The sequence below is a fragment of the Varanus komodoensis genome, unplaced genomic scaffold, assembly GCF_004798865.1.
Source record: "Varanus komodoensis strain SLA01 unplaced genomic scaffold, ASM479886v1 scaffold11, whole genome shotgun sequence".
In the NCBI taxonomy this organism is placed as follows: Eukaryota; Metazoa; Chordata; class Lepidosauria; order Squamata; family Varanidae; genus Varanus; species Varanus komodoensis.
Window position 1 is genome coordinate 2,121,597 of NW_025335317.1, and position 20,982 is coordinate 2,142,578.

A 20,982-nucleotide genomic window follows, 5' to 3' on the forward strand; every position below is an offset into this window, starting at 1 on the left:
GGTCAGAGCCAGGGCAACACAGTGGCTCTCCTTCCTTCCTTCCTTCCTTCCTTCCTTCCTTCCTTCCTTCCTTCCTTCCTTCCTTCCTTCCTTCCTTCCTTCCCTCCTTCCTTCCTTCGACCCCTCCAATCTCTTCCAAGGCTTCTCTGCTCTGCTGGCTAGCCTGAAAACCTGTGAGCAGAGAACGTGAGGGGTCTTCAATACCTGTGCCTCTCCCTGGATTCCCAAAAGTCCCATCTCCGCTTCTCCATCTCCGGAATCCAGTCATGACGACCCTGGGATCACCGCCAAGATTGCTGGCCAGCTGCACTCACTGCAGTATTTAATGGGAAGCAGTTCATATACCAACGCTGAAGACATGGGCTGGTCTATGGGTCACAGTGGCCTTTACTGCCCTACCATTGCTACTGTTTTTGTGCAGCAGCTGCAGCCCTACGTCACACTGCTAGGTGGGAATCCTTTCTCTTTACAATTCCTTGAAGCCTGTAACTATGACCTAAACATGAGTCAGAAAACTCAGCACCACTAAATCAGCACTAAGTGCTCTTCAAAAGACAAAAACTAGCAAATGTTTGGGACTAGTTTGTCGAAGCTTCTGAAATGGGTGGAACCAAGTCCCAAGCAATGACTGAGCCAGTGCCATGGTAAGATTACAGCTGTTTGTTGATTTCACTGTTACTCCCAGAAGGCTCACCTGGATTCCGACCGGTGGCTCAGACCCTGGGGTGGCCAGGAGCAGTGCTGACAGGTGAAAGTAGACCTCGGGGGACTGGATACAGTTGCTCAGCAATGTCTTCAGAGCCACAAATCCAGACTTCTTGTATAAGCTGGGCTCGGGTTTCTGGGAGCCATTCTTTAAATTGTCTTTATAAAAAGAGAAAAAAAAATTATCCCCAAACTCCTCAGAAATGGCTTCAAAATATTGATCAGACAGACCAAATCCAAGTGAAGAATGATTCAGCAAGGGAATTCTGTAGGTTCCTTGCTTGATGTTCTCCAAAGAAAGGCATGGAAAGACATTTGTTAGATCGGGAGCACCTTTCCCCACACCATAATTTGCTCACTGTTTCATGAAGCTTACCAGATCCTAAAAGAGTCCTCAGGTTCCTAAAAGACCTAGGAACAAGGGTCACTCCCTCCTCACCCCTCCCCTCCTCTTCATGGATGGCAACCTTGTTTCTTCAGCTCTGATCTGCTTAAATTACAGCTCTCTTATTTTCACAGATCTATGATTTAATAGCAGTTTACTAACCAGAATCTTAAACCAGGATCAAACTGTGGTTCAAGATGCTAATTAACAAACCAACATTAAAAGATGGTTTCAACAGATTTACCTAAATCACATTTCTTATACCTAAACATGGGTCTGAACACAACTTGTAGCATATTTTTGGGCTTGCAACATGTTCCATAAAGCAAAAAAAGTTTTCAATAACATGCATATATGAAAAATGTGCACAAACATACTTTAATCATGGTATGAAAAATGCATTCGAATTTCTGTATATTCTTTCAAAAATTGTAAGCCCAATTAGAAATTTGATGATCTTGACCTCAAAAACTGACCACCTCAACTTCGACAGATCCCTCCAACCCTTATCATAATAGTCCAACATTATATTATCATTAGCTTGCTGAAAACCATATTTCAGGCCTAGTTCCTAATAAAGGAATAGAATAACACAATAATTGCATGATACTGTGACCACAGTGGACAACAAAAAAGTCAACCCCCCACCTTGCTTGCTCTTTTTTCCATGTCAGAAGTCCTAGGAATCACCACAAGCTAACATTTTCATTTTCTATGTTTTCACTCTTTCGCCAAAGGAGAAAACACACGGAGGTAGGTGCAGGCTTGAGAACTTGCATCTCCCCCAGGTGAGTTTCCCTTCAGATGTTACAGGGGGCATGGCAAGGATCCGGGCAGGGGTGGCAGAAGGCATTTCCGGCAGCTAAGCTCCAGCTTGCACCTGGCTGAAGGCTTCCTCTCTCTTGACCTCAGGACTCCAACCCTGCTACCGTTAGATCCCTGATCCACAGAAAAGCATCCACTCACACTGCACTCTGCTTGGAGCTTGGTGTGCTTAGGACTTACCCATTAAAATATCCAGGCCCATCCTGCTGTTTCCAAACCAGGTGCTGGCCATCTTGCTCTCTCTGAATTTCTGCAGGAGCGTGCGGTTGTGCAGGAAGAAGAGCAGCAGCTTGACTGCCAGCACGACTGAGCTGGAGTGCACGTGGCCTTGAATGAACATCAGGAACCAGTCCGGTCCCATGCACAGAAACACATCTTCCTGGTTCCTGCATGGGGAACACCTCCGTTAAAAGACACCAGGCACTTTGCCCACTGCACTACACTGCTGACTTGGTTTGCAGTGGAATCAGAAACCTGGAACAGCTTGCAGGCTTCACAAATGCTTTGTTCACGGCCCCCTGAATGCCTTCAGAAAAATGTCTTGGCCTGAGGTCAGGGAAGTGAGGCAGAAGCCACTTCGTGGTGCCCCTTCCCTCTACTAGCTACCACCCAAAATGCTTCTAAGAATAGCCTTATCTGGGGCAGGGGGGGTGGTTGGAAAAAGAGTCAAATTAGGCTTGATCTGAAAGAAGGTAAATTGCTAAACAGAGGAAAAGGCCAGTGAAGAAGAGATGGAGAATAGATGCCATGCAAATCTGAGTTCGGCTGATATTTTGCCAGCCATCCGGGCAACTGGAAAAAGTTGTCTGCACTGAGCTTCTGGCTCCCTGCCCTGCCACCCCTCTCTCATCTCCCTTGTCTTTTGCAATGGTGAACTTGAAGGCAGGGAGCTCCTGGCTCTGGATGTGTATAAACTATTCTGAAAGCCTTCCATCTGAAAAGGAGGCTTTTTAACCATTGTAAAGTTGAAAAATGGCCCGATTTAACACTTTCACCTAATGGGAGGATTATGCAGCTTTGGAAAACACGTAACTTGTGTGTTCTTTTTCCTTTTCTTCTAGTTCCTTTTCTTCTGGTGCAACTGTTTGTGGTTTGTGCCACTTTTCCATTCACACAAATCAAACAGAGCCACACAGGACAGCAGAAAATGTGATGCCAAGATCCAAAATCAGGGCCAACGTGAATCTTGCCCGGTTGTAAATCTCTCCTGGGCTCCATTCCAAGGATTCTGCGATCTGAGAGAGGCCTTCCCTTGTGGGAAAGAGGGACCAGCCCAGCAAAGGGGCTGGTGCAAGCTGCAAGCCCATGCCTGTGGACATCCCCTGAGGGTGATCCCTCTTGGAGAAAAGCCCTAAGCGAGGGCCCGTGTCCCACAAGGGGGCTTGCTCCCCTTAAGCCTGCAGCTCGAGGACCTGGGGGCAGAGGCCTCTGTGAACCTTCTGCTCTGGATCTGACAATTGTGCAGTCAGAGCACAGCAGTTACTGGGCAGCCCAAACACCCGCGGCCCATTCAAGTATATTGTGCTAGACACAGGGGAAAGAAAAACGCCTTCAGACTTGCCTATGAAGGTCTTTCTCCCACTCTTTGCTTCTGTCCACTCTACTTTTCCTTCCTGACGCTGTTCCTCTCTCCTCCCTAGCCACCACGTGCCTATTTAGGGCCCCTGTGTGAGCTCCCTCGCATGGCAAAGCCCTCTCCCAAGCTCCCTGCCCATTCTCCTGGCCGCTCCGGCTACACTTCCACATGCCACATGCCTTGTGAGCTTCGGGGAAGCAAGCGAGCACCGCTTCCATCTGGACACGCTCGCACATGCCACAGGTCTGCTTTGGGGCTTGTTACAGAAAGAGTCAGTCCTGGATTGCAGAGAAACCCAGCAAAGGTCACTGCCATCCTGGCACTCCGTCCTACTTACTCGGATAAGACATGGCATTCATCTGAGCGCATCACATCCAGCAGCACATTCAGTAACCGGTTCCGTAGCCAGATCATTTTCCCAGATGCTTGACCTGAGTCTAAAAGTCCGACAACACAAAGGGGAGATGCGTGATGTTCCGCCCTGATGATCAGTCCCACTTAAACCTGTTGTCCCGCTGGTGCGTGAGTGGTGGAAAGTGAATGAGAACCAGAGATGTTTTAAAGCTGACACACTCCCGGCACCTCAGAGGAGTGCGCTCAGAGGCACGGTTTCTGTGCCTTCAGTCCTGCACTGCAGGAGTGAGGAGCCGCCAGCCAGCGAGCCTCACCCACCCGCGGAGGGTCTCCCTCCGCTCCCCAGGTCCGCCAGCTGCTGCCTCTGCTCCACGGCAGGCCTTCCCCCGGGTGACCATCGAGTGGCAATCAGGAGGGGTAGCGGATAGGAGGGGGCCTGGCCAACGCCAGGAGGGGCAGGGCCTCCCAGAGCGGGCCGAACCTGTGTGTGAGTCACGTGCCCCAATGCAGCAATGAAGCGGAAGACACGGCCGGCCACGAGGGAGGGCCACAACAGGGGCCCGTGCCTCACCTGGCAAGGGGAGCGGTGAGGAGTCGCCGGCCATGCCCACCGCCTCATCCAACCCATGAAGGACCTGCCGGGGGGGCGGGCAGCTTGCCCTGGCCACTAAAGGGTGCTTCCCGCTCCTGCTGTGGGGGTCGCTTAGGACAGACTCCTGCCGTGACGCTTGGGACGGGGGATCGTGTCCTTCCACTGAGCCTGGAGCATTTCCAGTGGAGCAGCCCTCCTTTCCCAACAGTGCTCGTGCCGAAACACCTGGTGGGACGAGGAGGAGGGGCAGGGCGAGCTGTGCCACTCATGACACTGGGGGCGCAGAAGCACTTGCTCCGTAGCCTGGCAGGCAGGAGGCCAGGAGACGGCCGTTCCGTGCCAGGCCGCCCTTGGGCAACCAGGCCACATTGACGGTTCAGACAACCTCACGACGGCGCAACGGGATGCGTTCTCCTTACCGTCTCCTGGCGCTTCTGGGGTCTTATGCAGGCAGATTTGATTTTCATCCACAGAGGAAGGGTGCAGGGTGTAAACCAAGAACAAGCTGGTCCTTTCGAAGGAAGAAAAACAAAGAGAGTTTCAGCACCATCGCCATTCCAGCTGCACCCCGACAACGCTTTGAGTGAGCCTCCCAGCGCTGCTGGAAGCGAGTCTGGATAGATGGCGGCTCTTTACGGCAGAGCCCTGCCACGTGGGACCCACTTTCGTCGCAGGGTGTGCTGCTGTCTGAAGAGGCAGACTAGGGTAGAAGCCTTGGATCGGAGGCAGCACTTGCCCTCCGCTCCCGTGTCCTGCACCCCTGACCCTGCCCAGTGACCACACATCCGCACTACCGAGCGCCCCCTCTCCTCTGCCCCAGATCCTCCCCCTGGGCTGCCCCCCCCCCCCCCCCCCGCTGTGCTTGGCTCATTGTGGCGCCCCACCCCTCTCCTGTGGCTCTCACCCACTTGCTTCCACCCCCACCTGGCTTGGCTACTCCTGCCTCAAACTGATCCCATGTTGGATGGGTCTGCCTGGTGTTTCCTGCCATCCTAGCAGCTTACGGGAGATCAAAAGGCATCCCTGCCTTCCCCACGATGAAGAGTGAACTCTGCACTATGCTGAAAGGCGCACGCTGTTTCCCAATCGCCCATGCAATCCATGGGCAGTGTGTGAAGGACACCCGATCGCCCAAGGGATTGGGTGGCGCAACTTTCCTTCCTTTGCTGTACTGCAAAGTGCTGGGGAAGATGGGACAATGCCTGGCTGCTGAAGCAACACAGGTTCGCACTCCTCCTCCCACTCTTCCTGCAGCACAGCGAGCGCGCTTGGCCCGCTCCAGGGCTTGATGCAAAGGGGGACAACCTGTTTTTGCAGTCTGCAGCAAAGGCTGCACAGCGAGGGCAAAGCTTTGCCTTCGACCTGGTTCACATGGAAGGTTTCTCCTCAGGAGTGCAGTGCATTGGATCAACAGCAATACCACAAAATATCTGTGATCCTGAAGCATCTCTGCAGCAGATGGGAGAGGACTGCGCAGATGCGGCTGATGCGAGAGCACGTGACCTCAGGGTCACTGAAGAGAAGGAGCAGCTTGGGCACGACCTCCGTCCGGGACACCACCTCCGCATTCCAGCTCCCTGGTCTGCAGCAGACAGAGAGATCAAGAAAAGCCTCTCAGGAAAGGAAACAGTGGGAAGGGACAGGATCATTCCCTGCTTCTGGACTTCTGGCATCGCAGTGACAACCTATTCAAACAGACAATCAATGGGATTTCAGCATCAGCCAGAAGGGGAGAGTCGTTGTCTTCATTTCCCCTCTTGCTCTTCACCCCCACAAGAAGTGACCCATCTTGGACAGTTCGGATCAAACACAGTTATTGACTTCTGGAGCCACATATTGGTGGAAATAAATGCTTTTCTTATAAAAGTCAGGAACAGGCATTAACAAAATCCTGGGGGGCCTTTTAATAAAAAGGAAATGGCATCCGACATGTTTTCTGTTTACAAAGCTTGAGTGCATATTTGGCACTTAATACACAACCAATCTGGGTTGTGCTGACTAAGCACTTAAGGGTATGTTTTATGAAGTCCAGCTAAGAGCAAAACTACATATTAGAACAAACATTATGTTTAAAAAGCATGCTTAAGCTGCCACTTTTAATTCGAAAGAGAAACTGACAGCAGGGGCCCAATCCGGTTCCTGCCCAATACCTCCTGGGCTGCTGTTTGCCCCCGGGTGCGGTGCTGGGAATGGAAAATTGTGCTAGGATACTGGCATAGGACCTTGCTCCAGATATGGAGGCCTTGCAGCTGCTATTCTGCATCCAACTGAAGCTTATTTTTCTTTTACCTTTTTTTAAAGAGAGCATATTTATGATACCAACTAATTCATCTAATCCAGATCAGTTGGTGAATGGTCTCTTATGTCCATCCCTGCTCTGAAAATGAAAGGTAAAAAGAACCCCCTGCCCTGCCATTACTCCATTAAGGTTGAGGAAAATGGAGTGTAGGAAGTTATGTCACTGGAAAAATGACTGCGGGATTTTAAGACATTTCTGTTTGAGAACATTTGTAGTGCCTATTTGGCCACTGCATCCAGACTGTCTCAGCTTAGCTCAAAAACATGCATACACTGTGGATTTTAGGATTTCCATGAGGTATGTGAAGAGACAAAGGTCCAAGTTCTCGGGAGCATGACACCAAATCTGGAAGTTAAAAGAAAATAGAACATTCAGAACTCTTAAATGTTGTGTCTTGTGCATAAGCTAGATAGCCATCTTAGACTCAGATCCGTACTTGCCACTGCTCCCTGTTTCTACTTAAGTTCCATGGCAGAACTATTATATACAGTCCTAAACCCAACTGGCAAAAATAGAGGTATCTGCCTTTTCATCTTTATTTTGGAAGATACATTACAGAATAATATTTAAGTATTTTTGCTATGTAAAAATGCTTGAGAAGAATTCACTTAAACCACTCACATTTTAAGTAGTTCTGCCAACGATTTGCAATTTAATTTGGCAACAGGATATTTGAATGTGAGCCTCAGAGGGATGTATTGCTACCTACTGGAAGAAGTAGGAGAAACGTTGTCTTTTGAGCATTACCGCTGGTACCATTAAAGAGATGCGGGGTGGGGTGTGGTGAGGTGGGCTTAGGGCTTGGGCACCTTTTCAATCCTTCAGGGGAAAGGGACATTCTTAGACAGGCTGTTCTCCCCACTTCCTCCGGCACGCAGGGATGTCCATAGAGGCTCGGACTGCCCTCGCTCACGGGGAAGCCACCTAGTTCCACATCTGTCCCTGCCTAACTCCAAGGTGGTCAAGGCTATGGTGGATCACCAAGCTTTCCTTCAAATCGCACTTTATGGGCCATGGATTTTCCACCTTTCCTCCTCTTCAAAAGCCAGTGAAAAGGGGTGCACAAACAAGGAAGAGAAACATCCAGCAGGCTTCTTTCTGACTGCAGTCCTGAATCTTGACCCCATGAGGCCCATCTCGGGTTCTCATGCAGCTCCCTTGAATGTGTTACATTTCTCTGTATGCAAGGCAAACATATACCACCATAAAAACATATCATAAAAGCACTTTTCCATCCTCACCTCAAAGTCGCAGATAATATGTCGGAACACCCCCGAATTTTTAATAGTTGGCGAGTCCAAAGAGGTCTCTGCAATGCCCCCCATGGAGAGGACAAGTTGCAGAATTCTGCTGTTTAACAAATGGGTCTTCTTCTTCAGCAGGTATGCTAGCATCTGCATGGGAGGTGGCGGATAAAAGAACACACGGAGAATCACAATACAGAAGGGGGAATGTTTTTCCCAGCTACTACTGATGAGCCCTCAATACCCAGCTTCTTCCACTGACGTCCTTGCACCAGACAAGACGGCTCAGTTCTTTTATTATGTCACTGTTTCTTTGTCTCCTCACACTGAACAGAAAGGAGGGATTTGTCTGTGTGACCACAGGTGAGAACAGACATGCTGGGCACTTGGCCTGCCTGCATGATCAGGGCCTTGCAGAAGCTTCCACAGCCCTTTGGCTTTTCTACATTTTATTGTGGAACTGAAATGGCTTTAATTAGCATTGTTGGTTCCCAGTGTAGGGTGTAAAAGGAAAACTGATCCACTCAAAACACAGTGCTGGGGGAGAGCTTTGCAGAATCCCTGGACTGACGGAAAGATGAACAAGGGGGGTCTTAGATCAAGCCACGCTTTCCCTGGAAGCAAAACCACCAGAGGCAATCCGAGGCTGCTTGGAAAACATAGAAGATTTGAAAATCCTGCTGATATTTCATTGGAATGTGTAAGTCCAGAATTCTAGATTCCATATTTGGATCAACATTCAAACTGGTAGAAGGAAAGAATGTGGCCATCCACATTGGAATAAAACTCCACGTAAGCCTCAAAATCCAAGTTTCAGCTTCCCCGCCACCCCACAGGAGTATCCAAATGGTGCATTTCTAGAATTATAAGCTGCCCATTCTCATTTTAAGAATAAACATTTGGGGGGAAATCTCTTGATGTTTCAGCCCAGTTGATTTTAAGAGATGGTGGGAAAAGACTTAGCATCTCACCTGGTACCCACTGATGTGTTTCATGAGATTTTCACTCATGGCACTGCTGCTGAGGACGGAGTGCAAGACTTTGATGGCAGCGTACACCGCGTGGTCATCACAGGCCACCGCAAGGAGGCCCAGGAGAACTGCGGGCCCCCCGATGTAGTTGAGGCTAACAGCTGCCGGGCAGGACTGGAACACCCGCGTACCTGTGAGGATTGCAAGAGAACCCTGTGTCAGCAACTGGTCTGCAGAAGATGGCAGCTTCATCAAGGTGGATGCAACCAGAATAAGGGGAGCAGGTGTGTGCTCTTTGGAGGCATGCTCAAAACCACCAGAGGCGATGCAAGGCCGCTAGGAAAACATAAAAAAATTGAAAATTCTGTGGCAGGATTCAAAGGTGCCCCTCTCGAGCAATCTCACTAAAGGAAAGATACAAGGCAAAACCGATAGTCACATCTTAACACAGGAAGAAGCTATTTCTACCTTTCCTGTGTAACAGCAGATCACATTCTTTGTCATTTCAAGTACAGTTTTTATTTGTTTGATCCAAATAATTGCTCTAGGTTGTCACCAAATGTGCTTCTCTTAGAGACATGTGCAAATTTATTAGATTTCTATCCTGCCCCACTAGCCACATGGCTTTCTGGGCAGGTTACAACCATAAAATTGTACAAAAACCATAAAAACACATGCATGCTCATTAAAAGGATTTTTTTTACCTTGGGAGTCATGCATCTGTGGCAAACAATCCACAAGTTTCTTCAAACCATGGGGAATATTTATGACACAAGCACTAATCAGAATCTATGCATATCAAATCGGGGAGAACAAGCACAGTAGAGCAATCACATATTCAAAAATCGGTCATGTGCAGGTTGCTAACCCTAACCCTTCCCCCAAGAGCGCGTTGGTGAGGATTAGACTTGGCTGCAGCCAGCCATCTCCCAGCGGGGGTTCCCTGCCCACATGCATGAACGGAGGAACGGTTCAAACACCTGGAGTGGGCAGAAAGAGCTCAACGGGCACCTCAGCCCAGACTGGCGAGCACAGCAGGGCCTGTGAGTGCCACAGAGGTCGTTTTTCTTCTCCCTCGAGCGCATCCTGCATTGGTATTTTGCAAAGGACATTGCAGGTGTACGGCCCCCAATCTGAATTCAGGCCCCTTACTGGGAAGTAAGGAAGGCTGTCCTCCATATGAGGATCCCCGTCCAGACTGAAGGCTATGTGCCTGCCCCACAGTAAATTGAAGGCAGGCATGCTTTGCCCTTCAGTTACAGCAAGTCTTCAGAGGACACTTACAGAATACAAGCATAGCCAACAATGCAAAAGAAAACACCCCATAGACCACGCATTAAAAACCACAACCTCCTTGCAGGACACAGTCCTTTGCCGTTCACCTGCATCCCCGCCTCGCCTTCAGTATACCTTTTCACGTGCTCTCCCGCTCAGGCCCATCCTCCCTGCTTACCATCTTGGCCCACTGTAACTGCTCCGATGGTCCTCAGGGTGCCAGGAAGTTTTCCAGCGGTATTTTGCACCAGGAAAACCGGTGTCGTGCCGTCACGAGAGGAAAGCCCCAGCTGAAAAATTTGGCAAATGTAGTCATGGCAGGAGAGACGCCTACATGGTCAAGCAATTCTGAAAAGTCTTCCACGCCGTGCTATGTGACTGTGATAAGTGGCGCATTGACCCAGCCTGGCCTGATTAGCTCAGCTGGAAGGGACTCGTTGCCCTAACAACCAAATTAAATCCACACAGCCATGGAAGGACACTAGACTCAAAGGCCCCATCGTCCCTCTGCACCGGTGTGTGAAAGCGGCCCCGAGAGCAGCACAGGCGAGTGCACGGTTGCGGGTTTGGCAGCAGGGAAAGGGGGCGGGCAGGAATCCCTTCTCCCTTCACTTAACAAGTCGCTGTAAACTAGAAATGAACCACTGGACGTTCTCCAGAAAAGGTGCAATGGAAGAAGCATCCGCCTACCTCCTTCGCTATGAGGCGGCCGTCCACTTCCCCATAGCAGTCTCTTATATCCTTGACCGTGGTATAGGATGAGCTCATAACACTGATTCCAAATGAAATATTCTCCTGGGATACCAGGGTCACTGTCCGTGCATGGAGAGGAACTCCTGCTCCTACAGGAAGACCGGCTGGAAGAGGAGGGATACTGTGAGAGCCAGGGAGGGTGGCTTCATTTGATTCTGGAAGGAACGATGCGATGCCAGTTATTTGCAAATATCCCATCCTTTCCCATCACAAAGGCTGAGGCAATGTTCTATAGGGCCAACTTCATTCAGTATTTTTCCTGTGAATAAAGTTTCCGCTGTCCGCATGGATTGACAAATATGTGGACAAAAGAAAGTTATAAGCTATGTCACGAGAGCAATTCCTGCCTTGCCCTCCCGAATCCCAGCAGCTAGAATGATGGCGGGTTGTGTCGATGCTTGTTCAAATTTACAGACCACATTTGTCTTTTTGAATGCATGTCCAATGAAAATTGGAACTTCACATAAAGCAGGGTAACATCATGGGACTTGGCCCTTCATCACTATTTGGGCAAATTTTGCTGGTTCGTTTGTGTAAATAGAGCAACTTGGACATCCTCTCCAGACCTCCAGCATGTCGGTCTTCAGGGCAACATGAGGAGCAAAGATTAGGTGTTCCAATGTTGCGTCCAAGTCTGAAAGGGGACAAGCGCCAGATGTTCAAAAAACACCCAGAATGAAATCCAGGATGGATTGCAAATTCTGATAATGAATGAGAGCAGGAATCAGCAATATGGAACCATCCTTCAGATACACTGGAATACAACTCCTATTAACCCCAGGAAGCGAAGCCAGTGCCGGGAGAATATGGGATCTACTGCCAAAACATCTGGAGGACATCAGGTTGGCTAGAATATAAATTTTCTCCATGAAGACAAAAATTATGTGTCTAGCAGCTCCAAAACTGAATTCATATTTTTGAAATGTGACTACTTCATGCAAACAGGGGGGAATATAGACATTTATTTAAAATGCATGTTTCAAACCAGCCACATCATATTAGGGTCAGAGAATTAAGATGCAGGATGTGAGTATGCTGGGATGTTGCAGTTGGCTACAGTGGATTCTATGACGTGTTTATTTCTGCGAGAATCAGTGCCTTGCCCTTCTAATACATATGTATCATTCAGAGTGGCTCAGGATGATTTATGGCCAAAACCAACTGGAACCAGCCTTTTATGTCTGTTTCTTCTTGAAGTCCCAAAGATTGTGGATCTCAATTTCCTGCCCTGTTCCAAAAGTTGTGCAGAGAAGGATGGCCTCTCTCAGCTGGACTTGCTTTTCCTGCTATAAAGATCCAGCACAAAGCAGAGAAGGGCAGCACTTCCATGGCAGGGAGTGAGATGCGCGTGCTTTTCAAGACAGGGCCGAGTGTATAAAGAGAGCATCATGGAGCGCTGCCCCTCTTGACCGAAGCCTCTAAGGGAATGGCCACAAAGCGGGTGAAGCGCTCTTTTACCTCTAAGCTCTACAGCTTGGAAGTTGCTGCAGTATCTTGGCCCAAGCTTGACCATTAGCAGCAGAGCATCCATGGAGATAACTTCTTCGAGGAAATACAGAGGCCCCTGGCGCCACGTCAAGGAAGACTTTGCTTTCCAAATGGGTGGGGTGGCCACATATCCATAGACGTCAACAAAGGAAGATGGATCCATGGAAACAAAACCCCCCGGAAGGGGCTGGATATACTGCATCTGCAACAGAGAAGAGGAATTGCAGGAAGGAATGTAATCTCTGCCTGAATCCAAGACCTAGGAAGAAGACTGAGCCGTAAGCCTTCCCTCAGATGTCTATTCTTCTATTTTTAATAGGATCATCTCACAATGGAGCCTATTACCTGGGGAAGTTGTGGGCTCTCCCTCATCAGAGACATTCAGAAAAAGTCTGCACAGTTATCTGAGTGGGATGGTGTAACTTGGTGTCCTGCAATACCAGAGGGTTGAATCCAGTGGCTTTCTTGGTCCTTCCAGTCTACTATACTGTGATTCAACCCAAGGAGACCTCACCCTGCCTAAAATGAGCCAGGAGAGGGGAACCAGGAGAGATGGAAAGAGCAGAAGTCAGGATCAAAGAGCAAGTTGCCACCGAAAGAGAAACCAGGAGGAAGAATATGGCCGAAGTTAGGACAGCGAGGTGACCGCGGAAGCACGATCAAGAAGCCAGATGCAAACAAGACAAGAAGCATAAGCGCGCATGAAGACCTTGATGCTCAAGCAGAAATGAAAGAAAACAGGAAACTCTCTTGCAGTCCCTTCCTGTCTTCGGGTATGAAAAATTAGCCTGAACGAGTGGGCAATCCAGGACCAAGGCACGGAACTGCAGCATGTTGTTCGGTGGCTCCCCATGTCCTGAAGCACACTAAACCGAAAGTTTCCCAGGCTGAGCCCCAGCACCTCCTGCTCCTCGGTCGTGATAAGCCGAACCTGAGGCACCATTTTCCCAGATCTGCTAGAATTCTGCGTCTGAGCCTGGGCCCCCTGGACGTGCTCAGCCCGGGCCTCGCTCCGAATTGGGAAGCCAGTTTGTGTGGGAGGGGCTGGGGGCTTTGGCGATAGCCAAGAGGCCCATCAAAGGCCAGGAAGCGCTCAGCCACAAGCAGAGGCAACCCATGAGAGTTCAAGGTAAAACAAAGCCCCCAGTTATCTTAGCACCCACTTAATTATTAAAAGCTTTTCTAGCCCGTCCACTACAAGCATCTCAGGATGACTTGCAAAAAATGATTACAATCAAACTAACTCTACAGCATCCGACAACTGATATGCTAAAACCCCAGTTGAAATCAGTTAAGCGTTGAAATAAGGGGAAATAAAAAGGGTTTTGCCTGACACTAAAAAGAAAATAACCTCTCCCATAGTTATCTTAGCATGCGCTCATCTGAAGTGTGTAGTCAAGGCATGTGAGCAAAATAAGGTACCCTCTTAGTTCCAGTTCTAATACTAAAGAAAAAGAGGGGCAGAGACTGATATTACAGCAGTAACAGAGCTTATGTGGTGACCAGGTGCCTTATTCATCCGATATTGTGTGCTATAAAACAAACTTCTTCAGTGAATTGTGCAATGAGCAGCGGCTTGCAATCATGAGCTTTTTGAGTTGCTTATCTTTGCAGTAAAACATGGACATTCTGGAGTAAGAAAATCTGCATAATGTGTAATTTGAGCCTAACAAAGCAAAGAAAATCAAAAGGAAGACAAGAGATTGTTTTTTATTGTAAGCCATCCCGAGACGCTACAGGTGGGCAGCTTAGAAAAGCTTTTGATTCATAAATAAAATAAATAAATAAGTCGTGCACCAGGGTGCTGGTCCCAGACCCAGGTGTCAAGCTATTACCTTCGCAGAGCCAACCAGGCGCCCGTTGATATAGGCTGAAGTGGTACAGATCCGTTTCGTTTCTTTTGCCACTGTCACCACAAGGTGCTGCCACTGCCCGGTCACAAGCAGCTCGGAACACCTGAACTGGACCTGAGACAGAACGGACGGGACACCTTCGGTTTCTGGCTCCATAGCATCTGCAACAGCACAAATATGGGTTGAGTAACAGGCAGAAGAAAGGAGCACCTTAACTCCGAATGTTCCTGTGAAATATCACCTAGTTAAGGGAATGGCTTGGGTATCATGTGAAAGGAGCAGGCGATATGGGAGGACTCAACTCCCATTACCTTTCCCCGGATGGGAGATTTCACAGTGGCAGCAATGCGCCTCCGCTTGATGCACGCCTTCTGAGAGAGGAGGGTCTCAAGACGGAGCCCATACAGCTGCCCATGACCACATGCAATGGCATTCCGCACAGCACAATCATGCACATTTCCAACAGGGCGACACATGACATTGCTGGGCATTTTTCCAAGAATAGAAAGTGGCTGCATGGCTGGTCCGGGAACAGCAGCTTATTTCTTGTGCAGAAGTCCAATCATCCATCCAGATCTTCAGCAGCTATAGAGCTGTGCCCAGCAAGTTCAGATTCTGCCTGTCATGGGATCCCGGAAGAGCAGAGAGGGCCGTCCAGCTGCATCTTGAATGCCTCCACTGTGGGAGAGCCCAGAACCTCCCTCGCGCGTCCCTTGTCATACTGCTTTAACAGTCAGGAAGTTCTTCCTGATGTCTAGCTGGGTCTGGCTTCCTGGAACTTGGGCCCATTATTCTGCATCCTGCACTCCGAGATGATGAAGATGGGATCCTCAAAGTGCCCCCTTTTTGGAGAAAACTAAGCTCCCTGGAATAGCACCTTTCACTATGAAATTCCATGTATGAGTCAATCCAGCCTAGCTCTGGTAAGAACTGAGGGCATTGATGACCCTGGTGAAATAGCCCGATTGGAATATTCTCTGCGGTCTCCAGATGCTTTCTTCAAGAGGACTTGAAACTTTGTTCCTCAAAACACTGGGCTGGGGGAAGGGAAGCCTCTCCACCTGATAGCTCACTTTCTCCCTCCCAGATGGTGAGAGGGACCCTTCCTCATTCTTCCGTCTCCCTCCAGCTTCCCTCGGGAACACTGCCAGGACACCATGGCTGTCTGCTGTTGGATCTTCGGCGTGGCAAAGGGGCGTGTGGGCAAGGAATGCCACATCGGAGTGCTGCACCCGGCCCTGGGGCATTCCGTTTCCATCTACCTTGGGGGAGGACGCCTACGAAAGGCCGACAATGAGGGAAGCAGTGTCTTTAAGCACTCCGACGCCCAAGGAGGCCTGCTTGTTTTTGTTCCCTATCCTGCCTGAAATGGCTTTGGCTCTGGGCTTGAAAATCAGAAATCACAAAGCAGACCCAGCCTGCCAGAAACTGCTGGAATAGCCTTACAAATGAAGCCAGCACTAATAAGGCCCCGCCTCCTGCTGGAAGACAAGCTAGCCCTCGGTGCCTGCTTGCTGTTTGTCTGAAAATGCCAGCAAGCCATTTTTTGAAGGGCTGAAACCAGATGCCACCAGGTCTCAGGGATCCACGCAGTTACAGCCGGGCAGTTTCTTTAATGTTCTCTTACCGAGAGGCTGACATGGCACTTCCTCAGTGGAGATGGTCAGGCAGCAGTCAGTAGGAGAAAAGCTCACTGCAAAGCAGGCAAATTCTTCTTCTGTCCTTGCCATGTGGCGCACCAGAGTGAGGAAGCGCAGTGGGTGGGCCTGATGAGCAGAGCCCATCCTGCTGACCAGAAACCAGGAGCAGAAAGTCAGCCCGTCCCGCGGGGGGAACTCTCTGGAACCTGCAGCCAGAAAGCAATGAGTGGGTCAGGTGCGGAGAGCCACATGCCTGGGCCCTCCCAGCTCCGGAGGGCAGAAAACAAGCAGACAAGTCCCGTTATCGCTACCCCATGGTGGGAGAGCACCTCACTTCCAGCACTAGCATAGGTAAAGGGTTTGATGGAGGGCATGTAACATACTCTGCAAACACGATAACCGTCTAAGAGTTATACAACGAGCAATAGAATGACAACAGTAAGTCCTTCCAGGGCTAGAAATTAAAAGAAACTTGGAGGAGCCCACTCAAGCTTCCCCTGGGCAGGGAAAGATTCCCTTCAAGCAGGTCGGAGTTCCCCAGCATGGCACCCATGTACACAACCATGTGCGTGGACCACTCCTTGACCCTCCGCAGCCGCCCGGTCCCTTCTGATTCCTTTTCACAGAAGAGTTATGTTCACGATTGCTACTACTGCAATTAGGTATTCCACAAAAATATCTCTTAAATATTATTTTTACTGAGGGAATTCACTTCCAAAGACATCTTTGTTTCCAAGAGACCCAGAGGCACTATTAGGAAATAAAATTCAAGCGTGGCTGCAGCCAACAGCTTCAATTTGAAGTGTGCCAGGCACCTAAGAAAAGAAAAAGGTTGCAGGTGCCAGACTGGTAAGACAGTGGTGGAAGAGTAAGAAGTCAAAAGCAAGAGCAGGGGGAGGGAATCCAGAAAGGGAGGTGAAGCACTTTTCCTGCACCGTCTGTATTACTCGATTCCTTTCTGTTTGTGGGATGGGTAGCGTGTTTGCATTAGTTGCTTTTATTTTATTGGTTGGTTTTGGTGGTGTGTGTTATGCTTAGATTTTGTTTTGCAGGGTGTTCCCTGTGTCTTGCCTGGGTTTTGTGTGTGTGTGTGGAGGGGGGGGGAGGTCCGTTGTGCCTGCCTGTGTCTCCCCCAGTACCACTAGATGGCTGCCTGCAAGGCAGATATTTGCGGTGCCTCGTGAAGGCATGCGAGTCCTCCCCTCTATTTCCGTGTTGCACTTCGTGTCCTGGCCAGTTTACTCTGTGGCTCATCAGTGAAACGGATATTGCGGAAGAGAGGCAACTCTGTAAAAGAGGCATGGTGTGGAACTGGAAGCCCCCTTCTCCCATGCACTGCGGTTGGCCAAGTTACACTTCTCCTAAACATATTGTGTGCAAACATGTAGCAATATGCATATATTGTAAATGTATACCTTTTCCAGTTCCTCCAGAGATGTAGCATTCTGTGTTGGGGCCCAGAACCGTAGCCACTGTTGGGAGGAACAAGTAGCTGAAAAGGAGAGGGAAAGAGCCCGGTGCTGAGCGCCTCCGTACAGACAAACAAGGAAACCCCAGGAAAAAACGTGGGGAAGGTGGAAGCCAGAGACTCGGCTCAGGGCCACGCACAGAGGCAGCCCTCCATGCTCGGAGTGAGACATGGGCCGGGGGCAGCAGCCGACAGCCCCACAGCGCTCTCCAAAGGGGCGCTGAGTGAGCGTGAGCAGGATACGGGGCAGGGAAATGCACAACCCCCCTGGGGACAGCAGCGGAAGGGCCCACTTCACATCCTTCCCACCGGCAGGCAGAGGCATGCAATCCACTCCCTTCTGGAGGCAGGGCATGGGAAATATGAGTCTGGAGACAGAGGAGGCCAGTTCCAAGCTGGGGGACCCAGAGGCAAGAAGGAGCAAAGGAGGTACCCGTATCCCTCGCGGGACATGTCGAATTCGACAAAGGACGGTGGCAAGCAGGAACTCTCGGGCTGAAGGCTGCGTGGCGTTGTCATGGAAAGCAGGCATATGGCTGCTTGGAGAGCCACTGCAGAGCTGCTGTAGAGCCAGGGGGTGCCCGAGTCTGGGCGACAGTGGTGGAGATTCGTGGAACCGCTGGGCACTGCTGCTTCCGCCCCTGTAAGACACGCACGTGGCATCGCCTGCTTTGGATCTGTACGTTCTGCCATTCCAGTGAGGGCACCAAGAGCTCGGGGCGGTGGGAGCCACAAACACACCAACAGAGCATGTTTCAGCTGGGGGGGGGGGTTGATCCAAGGGCTAAGCAGTGTCACAGTGTCAGTAGGAAATATGACCATATTACAAATTTCCCACGCTGCTTTGAAATCAAAATGTGAACCCAGACAAGGACACAAAGGCGGCACCACACCCCCCGCAGGAGAGAAAAAAGAGCGTGTTCAAAATTTGGGTGCTGAGCCAGAGGCACGACGAGGCCTGGAGTGTCCCTTCCCCGGATCTCACTTTCCTCCAGGGCAGGCATTCCAATGGGATGCTGCCGTACCCCAGCGGGAGAACGCTGCCCTCAGAGAAGGGTCCGTGAGGCAGCACCATCCTGCGACCTCCTTCAGAGCAGGGTGGCACGGTCAGCTGTGTGTCTCACCTTCCTGCTGGGATGCTCGAGATGGGCCACTTTGGCGGCTCATGGAAGGTGTGGATGGGCTTCCACAGGGCGTGGACACTTCTGGCAGTGGCACTGTTTGGAGGAACAGAAACTGTCTGGAAGAAGCAAGGCAAAGGAACGGAAACTCAGTCACGTAATCCAGCAAATATGGCAGGAACCTTTGGCTGGGGCAGCTTAACCCAACTAAGGCACCACCACTCCAGCCATTCCAACACTCTGGCTTGAAGTGACTCCTAAGAGATTGATCGTCCCTCAGTAATTTTATGTCCTGCATCTCTATATCTTTCCGGCTATTGTTTTCCCAATTCTGGCCGGGAGACAGACCCATGGAGGCAGTGAAGCAAAGGGTTAATTGCACAGGATTTCATAGAGCCAGATGCAGGGAGCTGGGTCCCCGTCAATCAACAGACTGTTCTTTGGCAAAAAAAAAAAGCACTTCATTTCCAACGTACATCCAGCAAACTAACAGCCAACCGAGGAAGGGCAGCTTTCGGCTGAGAGGTGCACCACTCCCTTGAGCAGTTCATGCAGAGAAGCCAGACTGTGCAAACACAGACTATGTTGGGCTTCCTGCCTTTTGCGTGGAAGACGGCCTTCCAGACGTCTGCAGTGATGCCCCTCTGCCATGGGAGTGGCCAGCGGAGGCCCTGCCTCTCCCAAGCATTTGAGCTGGGAAGGGGGGCCCAGCAGACAGTCCAAAGCCGGATGCCCAGCTTACCTTAAGACCGCAGGCTCAATAGACTGGGAGGCCAGCTTTTCGAAGAGCCTGATGAGAGGCAGGTGCAAGGGACTCTCCATATTGTGCAGCTCGTCCAGGCAGGAGACCACAAGTGTGTCCAGCAGACCAGCTCCACATGCCACTTGGCGACTCTTCTCCAGGCTCATCAAGGACTGAACGTGGTCAGCCACAGCGTACTGGATTTCCCAAGATAACTGAGAGAACCGAGGGCCAGTGGGAGGAAGAAAGATATAGCAGCCTATTAGCTGATCATAAGGACAGCCAGCCAGCCCTCTGGCAAACACAAGATACGAGGTGAAACAGAATCCCACAGGTGGGCTTAATTTGCAGCTGGTTTGCCACTGTGTGCGCAAAGTGCTGGACTGGATGGACTTCCAGTCTGATCCAGCTTGGTTTTCTTCTTATACAGAAGAACTGCTCAACGGAACTTAAGGTAGTCGTGACGGATTTCACTCTGATTTCAATGGTCTGCTTGAAGCGTGATTAAGTCTGGGCTCAACCCATTGACTTTCAGGGATAATGCATGTTTAGTCATAAAAAAATCCTACAAGTTCCAGCATCCTCCCAGCCAGTGATGCTCACTGGGGAAGACTTGTTTCTGCCTCAACATTCATAGGATTGTGCCTCTGAAGTATCGCATGGATGGTCGAATAGATCTCTTATGCTCAAATCCTCCTTGCTCTTCTGGGTTATATGGACTACCACCAATCCAGCGTCTGGAACCTATTGACTTCTGCAGGGATCCATATAGTCAGCAAACGGGGAATCAGTAACCCTCTGAATTTCACAGTCGCCAGTTAAAACATGGAAAACGATGGCAACAGTGATGCCTTCAAGGGAAAGTAGCCACTGCACTTCACATTAACCTTCGCATTGAATTTGTTCTTGGTAAAGTATTCAAATACATTGGTAAATATTGTTTTAACACTACCAATTGCCTCTTGGTAGTGTTAGAATTCCCATTTATCTACTAAAACTTTTGCAAATTAAAATAAAACGAATGGTGGAGTCGCAGGATAAGCTATGAAACAAACATGTTTTGGGAAGGTAACATGATCATGACTGACCATTTCCCGATTCTTTCCAGAGCTCTTTTGCACCACGGATGAGCAGCACGTGCTGCTCCATCCGCCTCCTGGTCAGGCTCAGTGTGGAAACTGCCAATAGCAGTGGCATCTGCCACACACGGCCAGACTTGCTTTGCCTGGGTGCATCGGCTCAGCCATGGCTGACGAACTGAACTTGCCAGAGTGCAGATTCAGGGGATCATGTCCCCAAACCATTCCAGTGTGAGAAAGCACACATATAGTCACTTATAATGCTTTTTGGACCTTAAATATTTCATGCCCTGATAATTATTTAGCTTCAGCAAAAAGAGAAAGAAAAAGAAGAACAAGGGCATGAGGGTGAAAAAAGGAACTACGTAGACCTTGGCTAAGTTACTCAGTACTTCCCGCCTAAATAAATTCGATGTAGCCATAATGGAGTACAAGGAATTGATTGCTCTCATTATGACAGCAGCCCTGCCAATAACAGGATTGCCTTGATTTGAATAAAATGTGCTGTTTTCAGGGATGTTCATTCCAGTAAAAAGGGGTTTTAGTGAAAAAAATAATAATGGTGACAGGAAGCGGGTCTGTTTCCCAAGCTGTTATGGATTGATTTTCCTA

At 49.8% G+C, this 20,982-nt stretch overlaps 1 protein-coding gene across 1 annotated transcript in view; it reads right to left on the reverse strand.

Annotated features, from left to right (window-relative positions):
* Positions 1-20,982, reverse strand: part of WDFY4 (WDFY family member 4) — a 127,819-nt gene that overhangs the window by 82,307 nt on the left and 24,530 nt on the right. The window contains exons 14-30 of the mRNA XM_044420053.1: positions 19,292-19,506; positions 18,553-18,668; positions 17,862-18,069; positions 17,376-17,452; positions 15,948-16,166; positions 14,303-14,481; positions 12,438-12,669; positions 10,917-11,134; positions 10,405-10,516; positions 8,952-9,142; positions 7,978-8,130; positions 7,008-7,081; positions 5,858-6,019; positions 4,857-4,948; positions 3,829-3,928; positions 2,096-2,301; positions 695-864 (exon numbers count right to left, since the gene is read on the reverse strand). Of these exons, the coding sequence (XP_044275988.1) occupies positions 695-864; positions 2,096-2,301; positions 3,829-3,928; positions 4,857-4,948; positions 5,858-6,019; positions 7,008-7,081; positions 7,978-8,130; positions 8,952-9,142; positions 10,405-10,516; positions 10,917-11,134; positions 12,438-12,669; positions 14,303-14,481; positions 15,948-16,166; positions 17,376-17,452; positions 17,862-18,069; positions 18,553-18,668; positions 19,292-19,506 (2,724 nt within the window). The remainder of the gene's footprint in view (positions 1-694; positions 865-2,095; positions 2,302-3,828; positions 3,929-4,856; positions 4,949-5,857; positions 6,020-7,007; positions 7,082-7,977; positions 8,131-8,951; positions 9,143-10,404; positions 10,517-10,916; positions 11,135-12,437; positions 12,670-14,302; positions 14,482-15,947; positions 16,167-17,375; positions 17,453-17,861; positions 18,070-18,552; positions 18,669-19,291; positions 19,507-20,982) is intronic.